Genomic DNA, 18875 nt, shown 5'->3' on the forward strand with positions numbered 1-18875 from the left:
TCATTTGCTTTTTGGTCTGGAATATCTATTGATGATATTTGCGCAGCAGCCACAATGTCCAATGCTCATACCTTTGTTCTCATTACAATTTGGATATAATTTCTAGAAACAGAGCTGCCTTTGGTTCGGCGGTACTATGGAATATACTTCCATGAGGGCCACCCAAGATTAATGTAGCTAAACCATGGGTTGAGGAAGAATGAAAAGGACAGCATCAACAGAACATGCTGGAGGGACAGGTTCATAACCCAGATACTGCCCATGTTATGGAACAGACTTTCCATACATGTCAAGCAGAGCACCTCACTGACCCTCTTCAAGAGAAATCTTGATGAGTGGATGGGAAATTTCATCCCAGAGATCACTCCAGTGGCTTTACTCGACAGAGGTACTGGGAACTAAGGTCTGGTGGCACGATGCCAGGGAAATCCTATGGGCTAGGCTTGGAACCTACAGTTTCGGGTTTGAGCGCTCCCTTTTACTATCTCTGTATAACTATATGGGCCTAATGACAGCACTTGATCTGAGGTAATGGGGATGGACTAAGGCATTATGGGTAGATGGAGGAGCTTGAGAGTTGGATCCAAAGTATGGAGTATGTGGCTGAGTAGGATCTCATGTCATGGGTTGAGGAAGAATGAAAATGGACAGCACAGTTGCCTAGTTATGGTGAATGCACAACTTTTATTTAAATGCACATATTCCTGTGAAACCTAATTTCTGTCTAGCTTAGGTCAGTTTTTGTACCTTGGGGAGTAATACGTAAATTCTCTCCGAACTCCTACTACTGAATTCACATCTTCCATACCAAATATTTTCATAAATTTCTTCAAAAATCTACCCTCTTTTGGTATATTTTCCCTTATAGGTCCCCAGTACGTCCTTACTGTTGTAAGTCAAATCCCCACCTATAAGTAATATTCCTTGCTGAAAGCTGACTGTAAGCTCCATTATGGCAGTTTCAGGTAAAATATAAAGACATGCCAGTGTAATCCTCTGCCCCTTAGTACTACAAATCTACAATTATTATCTATTTTATCCTGTACTGGAGCTCCTCTTGCAATTAATGTAAATACTCCTCTCTTCCTTTGTCTCAGATAATCCACTGAATAACCATCTTGAAAGCCTTTATCAAATTCACGTGTTCAGTTCTTTCAGCATAGCTATTTGTACTCTGCATTTTTAATAACAATCTCTACCTTTTTTGTATATATTTATGAGACCATTCACATTTAACTCATTATAGCTGAGTTATGTCTACAGGTATTTCTGTAGTAACATCCTATTGACACCTCTAGGCATCAAGTATTGTGTGTGTTCATATTTGCATTAATAATTCCAAAACCAGAGTATTAAAAGACTTCATCTTAAAGCTTACACAATAGCAAAAAACAACTGTATTGATATTTTACCTTCGTCTACTGCAGGTAAAAAGATATTAATTTGTTGTACATATGATATTCATTTATATTGTCATAAATGTCAATGTTTTTCTAAATATCTGAACCACCAAATTCCACAGACAGCACTGCTTAGCTCATATGAATGCTTACAGCTAGATGATTAAAATGGTAATGACAGTATATGTATAACTTGAGTGGTTACTAAGATGTTGTTTACAAAATGCTTTAAATTTAATAGTACTATGTTTACTGTGACTTAAAAAAAATCAAGTTTGAGACCTAGAACCCCCCTCAAAAAACTACCACTATAAAAATAGATCTGAAGTAGTTTACTTCATTTAGTTCCACAGTGCTCCGTGTAGGTACGGCATGATGGACTGTAGTGTGACCATCCAGAACTTCTCTTTGGCAATGGACAGGTTCGGGGTAGAGAGGTCCAGAATGGGCCTTAAGTCCCCCATTTTCCTTGGCACCAAAAGAACCTGGAGTAGAAGCGCGATACAGATTGATCTGGGGGGACAGTTTTGATGGCTCATTTTACTAGCAGCTTTGAAATTTCCTGTGCTGCTGCCTCCCTTTGCATGGGTGGTACATCTGGGAGGTGTCTAAGAGATATGGGGGAACCCACAAAGGGGATAGAGTATCCTCTGGATATGATTTGAAGCACCCAGCAGTCCGTTGTTATGGACCCCCATGCTGCTGGGTGCAAGGACAATCGTCCCTGACTGCCTCCAGAATAGAGCAGTCAGGCAGCCCCTCAGGGTTGCTGCCTGGGTCTGTCCGAGAAAGGTTCTCGAGACCCAAAGTTCTGCGGACCCCCTCTGCCTCTGGGCTGATGTCCATTCTGTCCCTCTCTGCTCTGGGGGAAGAAGAGCCCTGGGTGTCCCAGGAATACTGAGACTTCTGGAAGCACATCTTCTTTTACCCTCTCTGGTTCTGAGAAAAGGACCTTTGAGGGTTAGAGAAGCAGATCCCGATGGCAGACAGTGTCTTCCCATCTTTCTCACTCTGGACTAATGTCTCCTTGACGGTCTTACTGAAGAGTGTAGAACCGTCATAAGGGGCATTGACAAACAATGCCTTAAAGGGTTCAGAAAATTGACATAACCTGAGCCAGGTGTTACGCCTCATTGACACGTTGGACCCAACTGCCCTAGCTGCTCCTTCAGTAGCATGGGAGAGGAGTCGCATGGATGTATTAGATACTGCTATTAGAGTGGCGATCCTTGCGGAGAATGAAGCCTTGTCCTCCTACGACATGGACTTGGGGGGGGGGGACTCGTTCAGCTCCTTTACCAGGTTCCATTGGAGTTCTAGTGACATGGGCTAAGTAATTCAGCACCCTGATCGAAAAGGTAGCCGAAGCGTACACCTGCTTCCCTAGGCAGTCCATCATCCGTGACTACAGGTCCAGAGAGTGGATCGAGGATCGCTGCTGCTACTACCATGGCATTCATGGGGTATCCCTTATTCCAGGATGGCCTATCAATGGGGAGGGGGGGGCTTAAACTTTTAGCACGTCACTTGGGGATTGGCTTCATGGCATCCAGTTCCTTCCATGCCCACGAGGTGATCAAATCCACCAAAGGATCCGCGGGAGGAGCCACCCAGGAAGTAGACGGGCCCGTGCCGAAAGCCTCCAGGAACACAGACTCATCAGAAGAGGGTTTGGGGGCAGACCAACCTTCCAGCTGGTGCAGGATCTCCATGATATCCAAAGGAGACATCCTCGGGAGGTGATCTTGGGGAACCCTCTCCATCATCTAAATCCATGTCCTCGGTGAGGGACTCGCGGGAGTCCAAGTGCCTTCTCTTGCATGTATGCTTGTGAGGCACATCTCTGGTGGGGCTCCCTGGGGGGCACTAGCAAGCCATTTGTTCCTCAGGGAGAACTGTCTGGGCTCTCTGAGCACAGGCTTTCCCTCTGGTAAGACAATGGGGACCGTAGACATAGCCGAGGGGGTCTGGGAGGAGTCCGAGTGGGCAGTCAGAGGTCTTGATCCGACAGAGAGGACCCTTTCTACCACATCGAACGTGAAAGGAGAGCAAACCTCCTGGGAAACAGGGAGGCAGGTCTCCCCGGGTCAGATGCAAGAATTGGTGCTGGGCCAGAGGTGGGCAGAGTTCCGAGGGAGGGAACCTGGCCTGACAAAGTTGAAGCCGATGGAAAAGGTTCCACTCCCTCGGATCTGACACCCAATCTCCGGCTCTGAGAGTGGCTCAGATCCGTGCTGGTCTGGTCAGAATGCTCCAGGCAGCTGTCGGTGTCGAGAAAACAAGTACCATCGGTGCCGACTCCCCGACCAAAGCCAACCTCTGATCTGAGTACTCCGAAGCCTAAGGTCAGATTGGAGAAAGAGAAATGTGTTGAAAGAAAGGAAGCGAGCTCACCCTCCAGAGGGAGGGGGGCTGGCAAGACCCCCATCTGGATCTGTGTATGGATAAAGTGCCTCATCATCTTATCCAGATCCGACAAGGAGTGGGTTAACCATGACAAGGCCATGGACTCCGACCTGGTGGGTTGGGGTACTGAGGCCCGAGAGATTGGACATGCCTCCTCTGGCTCTGGGGAGAACCTCGGAGATCAGAGCCGAGGGGAGTCACGGGTCCGTGGAGTTTTGCTGGGTGAAGCGAGGTCCGGGGACCTCTTCCTCTTTTCCCTCGTCTTCAACTCTCTCTCCCTTTCTCTACCTCTCTTCTGCTCCACTGCCACAGGCTTAGATACAGGAGTTTGAGTCCCACCCTGGGAGGGAGGGAGGAGAAGCCAAAGGAAGAGAGGCGGGAGAGGCAGTCACAGCAGCCGCTGTGACTGAAGCCGAAGACGAGGAAATAGAGTGGGTAGGAGGAAGAAGACCTTTGAGGGCCAACTTGGCCATCCTATCCTTTAAGGCGCAGGGGTTGAAGCCCGCACAAATCCACACTAAGGTGGACCACACTCAAGCACAAAACACACAGTGTGGGGCCATCCGCTGGGGATAGCTTATGGCCACATTCTGTGCAGCGCTTGAAGATAAGCTTTTCAGCCATTCTAGTTTAGAAAGAAAGCCTTGAAAAAGACGGGCAAATGCTTTCTAAGAAATCACACACACACCCACCCACCCACTTACCACACTAGTCTATAGAACAACACTGAAGGGGGAGGGGCACCACAGAACAAACTACTCCAACTAGCTAACAACACTAACACTCAACGCCAAAGTGATGGGAGGTGAGAAAGGGTACCTATACTAACCTAATCTGACGAAAAAGGAAAATTTTCCACTCACAGAAAGTTAAATAATCCACTGCTAGCTGGAGCTCAGAAGACACAATGTAAAGCAAATCGCTGCAAATGAGATCTTGGGATGGAAGGGAGTGGAGGTGTATTATGGGTAAAGGGAGGAGTCTGGAGCTCAGAGCTAATGCTAGCAATAGTTGCCGGCTCGAATCTGATACAGATCTGTACTCCCACACGTTGAAGACAAATGAAGTACAACTACTCAGATGGAACATTATGGTGAGTACATAACTTCTTTTTTGTACATAAGAGCTTGCCATTTAGATTTTTCAGTAACTTCTAGAGTTCCAGATGTATGAACATTTGCTAGAAATGAGAGGGAATCATTTGATTCTATCAAAAAAGCTTAGGTTCTGTCTATTGCAAGTTGCAGTGCAAACTTCCAGATCTGTATTACAGAGAATGAGTTAAAAATAACATGGAAAGTGTTATCATCGTGGTCATAAGTTATTATTCCCACCTGTTACCTGTAACAGCTTTTATTAAAAGTGTCTTGTTTCAGCATTTGTGTTACATACATACACTAATATTTGGCAGGTTAGTATTTTATACAGTTGTTTATTGTCATATTAATTTGAATCTGTGTCACATCTTACGTGACTTTGTTTAATGAAAACCCTAAAAATAAATAAATAAATAAATAAAAAACAAAAAAAACAGACATACCCTAATAACCTATTAACATAATACGAACACACACAAACTATGTATGTCTTCAAATAATCAAGCTTAACCCTTCTAATAGGTACAGTTGTTCCATACTGATAGTCACAATCACAGGCTTGAATTAACCTTAATGAATGTTATCCATATAAAGGTGAGTGACACAGCCCTATGCTTCTACTTCCAGCAAGTGCTGTCTGTTTTTGTTTTATTTTTATTCTTCTACCAGATACAGAAAATATTGTCTCCTACCCATTGAAAGAAAGAAGTATTCTGTTTTTATTGCCCTCTTATCAGATTGCCTCTATAGAAATATGAGAATCAGATACATAGTTTCTTTCCACTACAAGCTTTTCATATTGTACTGTGAACATTTATTTGCTAGAGGAAAACATTTCATTATATTCATTGTTCCTTTTGTTTTCCCTTAAAACGTGTTATTAGATCAAGCTAAGAACCCTAATCCAGTCTTTTCTCTATGCAAAAGTACGAAATAGTATATTAATTTTTCGTTATATCAAGCTATTTTGTCCAGGCTTTCTTCTGTTGTTTTTTTCACTGCAGTGCCTATATTTCTTAAAACTGAACAAGAAAGAAAGAAAAGAAGGAAAATGTACAGGCACCGTTGTACTTTAGTATCTGTATTACACACAAAAATAAGTGAAAAAACTGTACTTTATAGCATGCAGTATATGTCATGTATTATAGAAATACTGTTGATAACATAGGTTTGTTTTATTTACAGTTAACTCTTCCCTTCCTCTTATCCTTCTAAATGTTCTTCCAAACATTAATGACATATGATGTAGGGCACATGCTTTAGAGTCCCCTACAAATTTAACAAAGTCAAAAAAGTCCAGTATTTCCAGGTCTGTTCCATCATGTTTCTCAAATCTAATTAATACTTTGTAATTCCACAGTTATTCATCAATTTCTGAGTAGCAAGTTTTCTTACTGTCCATCTCCCAAATGTAGTCTCTGGTTCATTTCCAACATACTGATTCTTCTAGCAACCTTTGTGCTCTTTTCTGTCTCTAAAGCATTTTCTTTTGGAACATTGGAAAAAGGTTTCACTGGTGTAGTGTCTATGGACTTTATTATAAGAAGAATAAGAAGCATAATATCCTTCTGTTTTATAACTAACTTTTTGTTGGACAGACTTTTGTATTTCCCCCTTTGCAAGTTCTGTGTCAAAAATGATTTTGACCCTCCAGAAAAATAGTCTGAAAATATCTGGATAGTGCAGCTTGAATCTCTCACGTGCTTCTCAAGATTTCTAGATTGCTGGAATAAATTTACTCACGAGCGGTGTACCATAAGTAATCATTTTCCACAAACACTTTACTGTCTCCCACTTTTAGTACTTTGTCCTTCTGCCACAGTTTTGTCAGAATCAACTCTTTCTGCTGATAGAATTGCATTTTTACTATTAAAGGTCTGGGTTGCTTTCTCATGACGAGGTTTGGAGCATACATAAAATGTACCCTTTCAATTCACAACTCTGGCTATGGAATACCAAATATTGCTTATTTGTGCTTTCGTAAAAAGTCTGTTCCTTCAAGTTTTTTTGGTATAGCAGAAAATCTCAAGTTTTCCCTTCTTCCTCTGTCCTCTAATTCTACCATGTTTTGAAATATCTCTTGTTATGTAGTCTCATGCTCAGCCAGCCTTTTCTTCATTTTGACTTCTGATTTTTGCAGTTTTATCGGATTAAAGCTTCTATTTTTCCAGCCTTTTGTTATTGGACAAAATCCAAAAAACAGCAAAGGTCTAAGAACACGGCTAAAAGTTATTAGCCGTGTTCTTAGTCCTTTGCTGTTTTATGGATTTTGTTGTTGTTGGTTACAAAAGGACTATTTTCCACATTTTGGTGCATTTGTTCTAACTTTTGTTATTTGAGTTGATGTACTCCTTCAGTGTTTCATTTATTTTAATCAGCTATGAGCAAATTTGACTTATTTTTTCGTCTAGATTACTGGAAGGTCATGTTTTGTACAAAGCTGGAGCTTGAACTAATTTTTGCTGAACAGCTGCAGGATTCTTCCCAGCCAGTGTTTTTGTTTTCTCCTCACCTATTGTGGGTGATTTTCTTTCATGTTCTCTAATTTTCTTCTTTGCTGGCATCCATGCAGTGCATTTAGTAGCTGGTAACTAAAATGTATCTAAAAAAACTGATTTTTTAGTTTATTTAGTCTATTTAATGAGTTTCAGTTTTCACAGCGGGAGAGCTGAAATTAATAAACTAGTCAGTGTGCAGTCATCTTGAAAGTGCAGCAACTTTTGTTCTTGACTCAGTTTTGCATTATATTGTGTTATTAGCACCATGGCAAATCTCTGAATCATGTGGTCACTTTATTAGTGCAGCATCATTGTCTGGTGCTTTTTTCATGGATGTTTAGTACAGGACACATTTTACAAATGTTATGTATTGGATGCATCTTCCAGAATTAGAGAATGCTTTGCTGCTGATGTCTTACTGTGCCTTCTAGCTCCACCTTCATCAGACTGATGTCAAGGCAAAAACTCATGTAGTACTCTTGCCATGCTTTTTGAATACTGTTCTTACTATTGTAACAGTGATCTCAACGAAGAACATAGTACAGCGAGCCGAGTCTTACTATAATAGCAGATGGTAAAGTTTAATTTAAAAGATTTTACACTCTAGCAGACTATGGGAAGTCTAGTAGAGCCCATAAATATCACAAGATCTCTTTACTAAAACTTCCTCATTGGGGGTGTTACTTCAGAGCCCAAAGTGATAAGACTGACCCGCTTATTTCCACATACCGCAGTCACACTTGTTGGTATTAGCTTAATTTTGGTTCTTATGCAAAAGAACCAAAGATAATAAGGGCTTCCCTGTTGTTCCTTCCTGTGTGCCAGTCTGGATATCCATGACATAAGGAGACCACCATCTCAGTGGGGCATTTTTGAAAGTCTGCGAGTGTTTGACTGCAGTGAAGTCTGCCTGGTAAATATCATATTTTCTGACACTTACTGTAACAGTGATCCCTGGTCTCAAACATGTATCTCTATGATACATCACAGCTTTTGTTTGCATGTGCTTAACTCATTAGCAGCTGTTATGAGTGCATTTTTGCTTAATGGAAATACTGATAACATAATTCAGTGATGATGCTGCAAAGAAATGATGACTTTAATGTTATTTCCATCATAGCAGGAGGCCCTTTGTGCTTAATTAAGAGGAATAGGCTACCATCCAAACACAGATGCGGTTCTTACACAAAGTTGAACTTTGTGCAGGTTGTAAGGGGATGTTTTTTGTTAGTAGAAAATATTCTGCTTGTGCTTGCTTCCTAGATTTTTGTGCCTCAGTCTGCCTTATTTTCTCTTTAAAGGTGGATTCAAATGACCCAGAGCTAATGGATGATACACTATTTAATTCTCAGTTTTCTTCAGAAACTGATGATACCTTCCAGGCTTCTATTTTAGCTTTGCATGGTAGTACCTGCAGTGAGGACCTAATTTACAGACTTTCTCTTCCCTCGTCAACACCAAAGGTAAGTGGTGTCTTTTTACTGTGGTAGTTTTGCTTTTCATATGCATTTTTAACTGTTGCAGGATTTTAATTAAAAATAAATATAATGCAATATTATTGTATCTGTATTTTACCATATATAAAAAGTGAGACTTTCTGAAGCAAAAATCATAGAAGGATGTACATTTAGATGTGTACTGTCCCCTCACATATTGGATTTTGTAGTATAGTGGGGGTTCCTGATAATTCCAAGGGTAGAGCAAAATTGCTGATTAAAATTCCTGACCTAGTTTAAAGTGTATTGCAAGAAAAAAGTGTTCCCATTGGGTGCTTATCCAGCTAAATGAATTCTGGAAGTTCTGCAAGAGCAGTCAGTCATAATTCATTGGTAAAAATGATATAATGAAATTAAGCATGCTTTACCTTACACTGCATTATGGATAGTCAGAATTTCCTGGTGAAAGTCATGTCAGTGCTGCAGGTATGCTTAAACCTTTTGCTGAATGATGGGTTATATGGGGGGGGGGGGCTTCATGGCACTGGAGCAAAGGATCAGTGCTGGAATGTAATTTTATGAGAAGTTTTCCTTGAAACTGTCTTGGGACATTTTTGACCCCTGTGACAGATAGTGTTTCAATTATCTACAAAGGCAGCAGTTGTAACTATTTGTTAATGTGATTGACTTACATACTTTTATTAAATGTCCACGTTTTTCTTAAAAATATCTAAACTAAAATATTAAAAAACGATTTGAATCTGCCTTCATATAGACCAGTTTCAATTGTGAACATTGATTATAAAGTATTTAGGTCTACAGTAGCTAAAAGAATGCCTGGTGTTGCCAAAATGGATGTATATGGGTTAGTGTGATTTTGTGGATGCAAGACAAACATTCAGCATCATTAACAGAGTGATTATGATACAAAGGGAAGTTGAGTGCAAGAAGATCCCATTACTGCAGGTAGGTCTTAAAAAAGAGAAGACATTTGATAGAGTTAGCTGGGTTTTTATAAATAGGGCAATTGCTGTATTTCTGTTTCCTCATAGAGTAATAGGGTTAATTGGGAAGATATATGAAGGGTCAGAGACAGTAATCAAGATGGAAGAATATGTGGGAAGAGACTAAACAAAAAATAATGCAAAAAGTGAGAAGTTGGAAATTTTTGATGATGATATGGATAGTAAGATACAAGCAGTGAAAATGTTTTTAGTCCCTTTGGAATTGTATATAAGTCATATTTTTATCAACCAGATGAGAAGCTACGAACCACAATTAGTAAAGAATTGAAGAAATTTATTTGGGAGGGAAAGACAGCAGGAGTTAAGAGGAATAAGTTGCTTCTCCGCACAGAACAAGATGTTTTACGATTACAAGATTTGAAGGGATACTTTACAGTTGCACAGTTTACATAGCTTGAGCAGAAGACTTTAAATAAAGATGGAAAGAAATTATGTCAAAATGGAGGGGGTGCTTCACAAAATGAGAGAGTAGACTTTTGGATACCCATATGCCATTAAGAATGTTATATGTGCAAAGTAGCAGAAAATAGTTTTAGAAGTAAACCAACATGGGAATGGAGAAAATACATTTTTACCAAAAGGGATGACTGAAAGTAGGCAAGAGGGAGCTGGAATTGATTAGCAAAGGTACAAAGGTACTGGGAGCAAAAAAGTAGGGAGGGAAATGTCATAGAGTGGGGTGAAGCCAAGCAGAAGTTCTGACTGATGGTTGGAGACCGTCTTTCCTTCGAGGTACTGATAACAGAGTTTAGGCAAAAAGAGATGGGGGTGTTAAATGAAAGAGCAGCTTTGGCTGAGCTTACAGTTGAGTCTAGAACAGAAGCTGTGGTAAAAAAGGGACACTTAGTAGGGCATATAAAACAATGCATGGTAAACATAACAATCAGAGCAGGTTAGAAGAGACTGGGAAATGAGAATAGAAAAGCAATATACAAAGAAGCAGTGGGAAGATATTTGCATGGCACATAAGTGTGCAGCAAAATCTAGAAGGTTCAGGATTTTTTCACTGAAGTGTTTGCATGGGTATTTTTGTTCCCCAAGTAGACTTCATAGAATTTATACAGCAATTGCTGGTGATGTGAGGGAAAGAGAAAGGGGTACCCTGAGAACATGTTTTTTGGGGATGCTGCAAGTTGATAGATTGTAAAAATTCTCTACACGGTACTGTGCCAGAAGTGTTGGAGGTGCAAAGTATTTTTTTTACTAAGGAAAATATTCTTTTGAGCTTGGGTGTAGAAATTTAATTACCTAGACACTATAAGGCATACTTATCACAGTGTGCACACCTGTGGATGCTTTCAGATGTCTTTGCCTGTAATCTGAGTGGGGTAGAGGGGTGACGGGTTGGTTATACTATCAGTGAGTGCTTACAGTGCTTAGTTTTGTATTGAAATGTCATTGTTAATATGTGCAATTTGTAGAATGTTGAAAAACAGCTGGAAGGTCAGTCAGTTTAATTGTAACAAGTTTAGTTAGCAGTCTTTGTCACTGTTGTGGTTGTCCATATTTTTCCCTTTCAAAAACATTGCAACTTTTTTTTTCTCTTGAAGTTGTGAGATTAGGCAGGTACCAAATGGAAGCATGTTCCAGAGTACCAAACAAACTAGCTACTTTTCTGTTATCAGAAGTATAGACAGATAATTAGAAATGCAAATCTCAGAAAAAATAAGCAATTACAGTCAGGCCTCCAGCAATGACTTTTGATTGTGGGGTCACATTTCTTTATCAAAAAATGGAAACACTAAACATTAGATGGACAAAAACAGTATAACAGTAATGCCCAGATGTCAACAAAGGCATATTTCAAGTACTGCTCTGAAGAATTGCAAAACAGTACTACCTAACCTATTCAGTTTGTAAACTGTATTTCATACAAAATATTGCATATTGTATGCTAAAGAGGTTTTCATTTCTGTGCAACATATTCCCTTCCCCATGAATACTGAAAGCTGTCTTCAAAAGAATAGTTGCTTTTTCAGACAAGTAATTTATGCAATAAGATAAATGTGTAACCTACTTTTTGTGATAACTGCTCCCTATCCTCTGACACATACCCTTGCTGTGTATTATAATTTTCCATTTGAGAGAATAACTTTCCATTTCCAATATATGTGTATGTATGAGTCTTATCTGGATGGCTTTAGAATAACATTTTAGATCAGGTAGGGCTAATCTGCCCTTCTCTCTAGGTAAAATTACTTTTTCCAGTTTCACACCTGTTTTCTTACCATCCCATATGAATTCTCTTAAATCCTAGTAATACCAGTCTGTATCTTATTTTCTGGGGTTTGAATGCTTTATATTTGTTCCTTAGCCTCACTTGGCATACCCTTCCCAGCTAATTCAGTCTCCTTTTGAGTTTTACTTTTTTTTTTTTTTTTGGGGGGGGGCAAAATGTCACGCATACATTTCAGAATGTTATTTCTTATTCACATGTTTTTTACCTTCTTAGATTCAGCCCATGGTTGTAGTCCCTTATGTACCTCCATTCCTGGCTGTTTGTTGCTCACCTTTCAGTACTCCCACACTGCACTTTTTGTACTCTGATCTCTGTGCTTTGGGTGACCCATAATATAAACTATTATGGCATATGGAGCTCTCCCTTTCATGTTGTGGACTTTACCCAAGGTGGTTAGGATTTAGTTTAGATTGTCATTTTCTCTGATGCTTTTTTGCAACAGCTGGACAAATTCTTCCTGAGCCAGCACTTCTGTCAGGATGCTTTCCCTTCTTTACTTTGTATGTAGGAAATGACCATTCTGCAGCAGGGATGTTGATATCCTGCTTCACTGACACCATCTTTTTCTGCCTGTATCTCCAGAACCTCTCCTATAGCAGACTGCCATTTTCAGTTGACTTGACTGTATGGTCTGTGCCATCTTCTTCTTTTCCCAATACTTTGCTTGCATTTTTTTCTGCCAGTTTACTTACCGTCATCACAAATAGTAGGATAGCATAGGGGAAATGGAGAAGTTTGATGGAGAAGAGGGAATTTGTGATTGGATCAGCCTGAGGCAGAGTGGAGATACAGAGTTTGGTAGATGAATGGTGGTAGCTGCTGTTTTTGGCTGGGTGCATTATGGTTAAGTTAGTATTGGTGAGGTAGGTTTGAGAGCAAGGCATGATGAATCTCTGACCTTAAGGTGCTGTCATTCTGGAGTTTTCAATAGAATTGTGATAGCCATGCCACACACAGGACTTCATACAGAACAATAGGGATCATTTTCCTTTATGTGGAATGTTTAGTAGGTTTGCTACAGTGGTTTATAGAATTTGGTGGCATAGAGAGAGGGCTTTATTTTTGTATGCCCTAGCTTTCTGAATGCTGTTCCATGATGTTTGTATATGATTATTTTGCGACATTTTAAAGGAAATGAAATAAGGAAAATGTGGACACTGACAGTATTACAATGACTAGAGCAGTGGAAAGAAATGATTAGGATGTGGTATACCTTGGAGCGACATGAAAGTAAAAGTGTACTCAGTTCTGTAACTAATGGTATACAAAGCAGATCAAGCTCCATGCACTACAAAGAACTATGAGGAGGTCCCCAGATATATCCAGCTTTATGCATTCTCAATGTGGATGCCATGGTAAACCTTTGGAGATGAATTTCTCTGCATCCATGTCTAGAACACATATTAAGGTAGTTATGATTAGAGGCTGATCATAATCCTGTGTATTATTACCTTCCTCCCATGAATTAACAATTTCTCTAAAAAGTATCTTTCACCTCTGGAAAAAATGTAGTCACCTTGCAACCTTTCCATTCCCACTTCTGCACTATCCATCCATCCCCAAATTTGTATCTAGTCTCACCTTCAATCTACTTCTCAATTTGAGTTTTTCCCAATTCTTCCACGTATACATGATAAAATAAATCTAGCCATACTTCTGTCTATCCACTCAATCCAGTCAACATCCATCCCCCATCATAGACACTTCCAACACTACCATCTTAACTGTCTATTTGCCTATACCCTAATTCTTTGAGACCTTTTTATTTCAACCTCTTACTGTTGAAAGTCTGGCATACCACAATCCTCTTCTATTGTCAGTCTCTGCAGACATCTTTTACCTGTCATCCTCCTCTTGCTTTGTCATAAATGTCAGTCATATGCCACCTGTAAGTCACACACCTTTTATCATGGAACTAATGGGGGCATGATACATCACCAAAATAAATAAACATGAATGCTTGAGGTATTGCTTGTATGACCTCAGTATTGCCTCCCAAAATATGAATTCACCCTAATCATCTATTCAGTAAACTACCTACTTTCTCCTTCAGTTCTTCACACTTTTTTCTCCATAGTCAGCACAAGGTATGTATAAACACAAGTACCCCCCCCCCCCAATTTAGTAGCACCTATTAATTTATATTACGATCCTTGATACTAACCTTAGTAGATTTTTAGGGTGAAATCTCAACTCTGCATCCTCCCAAAACTAGTAAAAAATCTCTAGTGCCCCAAGTGACAACCTGTCATCTTCCAATAAAAGTATGCAATCATCCACAGACGTATTAATACTATTCTAACCTGTCATTACTTCCTGACCCTCCAAAACTTTGTGCCAATTTCTGTATAATAGTATGCAGTAAAACTGGGGGGAAATGACACCCATGCCACATCTCCCAAATACTGCCACACTACCAACAAACCATTATTCACTTTAGTAGTAATTCATGGGTCTGAATACTTTGATGTCTGCAGTAATCATCCATTTTCAGTCACCTGATGTAATTTTCAAACAGAAAATGCCAAGTGTGGAAGGCCTTCTGAATGTCAGGAGTAATGTGCCTCACCAATTACCTTCTGCAGATTCATAGGTTCATAGGTTGGTACTAGGCTATCAGCCCTAGGGTCTATACAAGCCTAGCCATAACAATTCCCTGGCTATTTCTTCCCACATTATTTACTTTCCTGGACCCCTGTCTAGCAGGGCGACTGACATGATCCCTGGGGTGAATTTCCTTTCTCCCATCCAATTGTCAAGGTTCCTCTTGAAGAGGTCCAAAGAGGCACTCTGCTTGACATGTATGGGCAATCTATTCCAGAGTCTGGGGAGTCTCTGGGTCAGGAACCTATCCCTCCAGCATGTTTTGTTTATTGTGATGACAAGGTTTAGATCCCTGGAGCGTGTAGCTCTGAGGGATTGGGATTTCTTTAAGTGTAGCATGTCCAACAGCTCTGGGTTTGACATGGCCTTGTATGTTAAGCAGAGATCGCCTCTGAGTAGACGATATGCGACAGAGTATAGCTGGAGTTTTCTAAGTCGGTCAGCGTAGGGCATCTGCTTTAGGCCTGTGATTCTTTTAGTGAGGTATTTCTGAGGCCTTTCCAGTTGTTGCAGATGTCTTGAGAGGTACATACCAGATAATGATAAATTCAGGAAAAACTTCCATCTGGATGATTGGTCCTTAATAAATTGACAACCCCTAGGGAGAACACCATCTGTTCTTGCTGCCAACACACTTTCAAATAATTCAGAACACTGTTACACAACAAATTTGTCTGAAAATTTGCCAGATCCTCCAGGCTCCCATTCTCTTTGAAATGAGCTATAACTGCAGCCTACTGCATAGACTCTGGCAATACCCTCTGTATGTGATTTCATTCATAATCTCCATCAGTCTCCAGATAATTCTGCCCCACCAATAAATCAGTTGGAAAACCAACCAGTCCTCCTGTCTTTACTTCTTCTGTATGATTTACTTCTTTCATTGCTTTTCCCTTCCCCAGTTGATGCATGCAGACCACACTGAATGTCATCTGCTGAACCATGTTCTTCCGGTCTTTAAATAATATCCTTATGCTACTTAATACAGCTGACCATACAACTGCTTGAAACCTGGTGAAGATCTCAACACCTGCACCCCACTTCTGCCCATGTTCATTGTTCATCCTTTAAGCTGTATTTTCTTATTCTGATCTTTAAGATATTAACCTAACAATGAGGATTTCAAGTCCCCCCCCCCGACTGCACATCATATCTCGTCTTCCCCACTTGGCCACTGATTTCCTGTCTTCTGACAACTTCAGATGTTCCTTCAGTGCTGATGATGGCTTTTCTATCCATTCTTCAATGAATGGGTTATAGATCTGGCCTCAAATCCAAGTTTGGCTGCCTTTACAAGACTTTAGGATCCATGTCTCAGGCTCCTTTCCTTACCCATAATCCCCTCCTGTCCCCAACATCACCTCAGATCACATTTGCCACTTGTTTAGGACAGACATGATTCACTGCTAAGGGTGTCTGAATATTAAGATTGTTTCCTATTTTACAACTGTATCTTGTATATTAACTTAGCTTTTATTCATTTGTTTACTCCCCTTACCAAAAAAAAAAAATATCTTTACCATGAATCTCTCTCACTCTCTCTCTCTGTCACACTCTTGACGCCTTTAAAATTTTTCTGTTGGTAGTAGTTTTTGTAGTATTTTTTTTTCTTACCATTGTTGGTGTTATTGTTATTATTATTATCATTATTATTACCTAGTATTAGGGTACTTCTCCACTACCATTGTTGGCAGCTCCATTTTCTGTTCCTTTTATATTTCTTGTGGCTTTGTGTGCTTGGGGTTGTCTTTTTAGTTATGTGTGACAAGCCGAATGGGTTTAAAAATGTATGGCTTGTAGCCACAAAATACCTAATTCAGATACACACCTTAAGTGAATATATTGTTTAGGGGCTGCCCACCTTGAAGAAGACTGCTCATTCTGCATGGCATTTGGGCACTAAGCTGTCATTGAGCTCTTTAATAAGTTGGTTCTCAAGGGTCTAGCACCTGGTGAATCTTCTAAATCATTGTTCCAGACAGAAATCCTTTGGACTTCTGGCCTCATCCTCCTCCTTAAGATATGCCAGACATCTCACAGAAGCTGTTATGGATTGAATAATGAGGAAGTTCCTCAGAACCAAAATCCAGTTGAGAGTTGTTCTGGCTCCCCCTCCCATCAGAATGTGAGCTTTCGACCTTTTCCCTTGCCTTTGACTTTTCCTTTCGCAATCCATCCTTCAGCTTTGGGGCTGTCTTTGGACCTGAGATTTTCTGGGCTGTCAAAGTCAGATCTGAAGTTATGGTCTTGATTCTGGCATCATCTTTGATTGATTCAGTGATTCCAGCTTCTTTTTTAGCCAGATAGTGTTGGATAGCTCTGCTCTGGCCTTGGTCTCACGGTGGGGCCCAGTTGGGCCCATTGCTCATCCCAGTGCAGTGGTATACCTCAATTCTCCTAGGCTTCTACTTTTGAAGCAGTGGAAAGAGCTTTCTTCTGTGCTGGAGGCCAGACATCTCTTTCCCTCATGGCTCTACCCACTCCTCAGTTGGGTCTCCTGGGTCCTGGTCCTGATCCTGGTCAATCTATTCCATTGAGACATCTGGCTCATGCAGGCCTTGAGATAGTCCTCATTGAGGACAACCCCCCAGTCTTCCAAGTCCTCCCCAGAACATCTCCCTGAGGAGACTCCTATGAAGCATAAGTGCAGGAGGAGGCACATTGACTACCCCCAGGAGTCACTGGCAGAAGACATGGAATTTGGTGATATAGAGACATTCACCAGATCACTACTTGAGGATGTCATTTTCAGGGAGATCTTCAAACTTCTGAGACAGAAGTGAGGTTGGTCTTCTGAAGCCCCTCAAGATGAATCCCTTTTTATTGAAACTTTTGAGTCAGCTCAGCTACTTCCTGTGTGGTCCCCCCTGCTGATGAGATGGTGGATCTGATCTCTCGCCAGGCATTGAAGAAACTGAGTGTCACATAATGTATGCCTTGGAAACCAAATAAATACCTCACAGCACCAAAGACTGCTTACTGGAGCAAGGACCCAACAGTTGATGGCAGTGGATGTCATGGTAGTAGTGGCAGCCACCAAGAAAGAGCTCACCAAGGGGAGTTAATCTGGTCATCCACATAACAGGGGAACTCACCAAGTCCCTCTCTGGGTCCATGTATGCAAAGGACAAAAAGACTTTGGATTCACAACTGGCTAGCCTTCAATCTCTGATGAATGTCTCTGTGTGATTGATTTCTGACTCAACAAAGGGTGTTTTGAGAGCCTGACTCAACAGAGGGTGTTTTGAGAGCCTCATGTGCAGGCATTACAGTAAGGAGACATGCCTGGATGTGTTTGTCTGATTTTGCGAAGGCCTCTTAAGATTTTTTTTGTCAATGCTGCATTTGATGGCTCAACTCTATTCAGCCCTAAGGTAAAGGCCACTTTGCAGAAGTCAGCAGGGATGGGAAAACACTTTTTGTTTGCTGTGGGCATTCATGTTTCTACCCCCAAAGAACCTTCTCTAGAAACCAGAAAGGAGCTAAAATATGTGGTTCGACAAATCTCAATATTTTTCTCAGGATACTTCTGGAGAGAGATCTCTCCAAAATGGTAGGGGATACTCTCATGGCAGACATTACTGTTGTGGTAGGGGAGGCCTGCAGAACCATGGCTTCTGGGGACCTTTCTCTGAGAGGCCTTACCAGTGGTCCTGAACAGTTGTCCAACTGCTGCAGTTTGGAGGCAGTTGGGGGGCACTGTCTCTTTGCCCAGAAGCCTGAACATCAGTCAACAAAGATGTGTGGGTGTGGACAATTGTAACCAGAGGTTTTTACCCCTAGCCTTCAATAGAATAAGCCTCTTTGTTAATCTTATAGCAAAATTTGGTCAAACTACCCACTCCCCAATAGTAGTTACTATAAAAACCTGCTATAATGTACGGTCAGTTTCCAGCCATTTCTCCAGCTAGCCTGATTGATATGGCATCCTGAGGCAATGTAGTAATTGCCTCATGTATACTGACAATCATTTGCTCCTAAAACAAACAAATACAATATGTGAGGGGTGTAATTACACTATGATTTTGGAATCAGTTCTGTCAAGTAACAACAAACCGGACATCAAACAGGTTGTCAGCACACACATCATCTCTCACACAAAACAAGGTCACAACACACAAACCGATATACACAGAGGTACTCTTTAGAAGCCTTCCAAAAGATCAGAGA

General features: G+C 40.8%; 1 protein-coding gene across 8 annotated transcripts in view; it reads left to right on the plus strand.

Annotated features, from left to right (window-relative positions):
* The window catches only part of MPDZ (multiple PDZ domain crumbs cell polarity complex component), a 3829210-nt gene that overhangs the window by 1628604 nt on the left and 2181731 nt on the right, over positions 1-18875 (plus strand). For all 8 annotated transcript variants that reach the window (XM_044061234.1, XM_044061239.1, XM_044061240.1 and 5 more), the window contains one exon: positions 8703-8864. In XM_044061234.1, the coding sequence (XP_043917169.1) occupies positions 8703-8864 (162 nt within the window). The remainder of the gene's footprint in view (positions 1-8702; positions 8865-18875) is intronic.

This window comes from Protopterus annectens, chromosome 2.part0, assembly GCF_019279795.1.
Source record: "Protopterus annectens isolate FY-2018-M chromosome 2.part0, PAN1.0, whole genome shotgun sequence".
In the NCBI taxonomy this organism is placed as follows: domain Eukaryota; kingdom Metazoa; phylum Chordata; order Ceratodontiformes; family Protopteridae; genus Protopterus; species Protopterus annectens.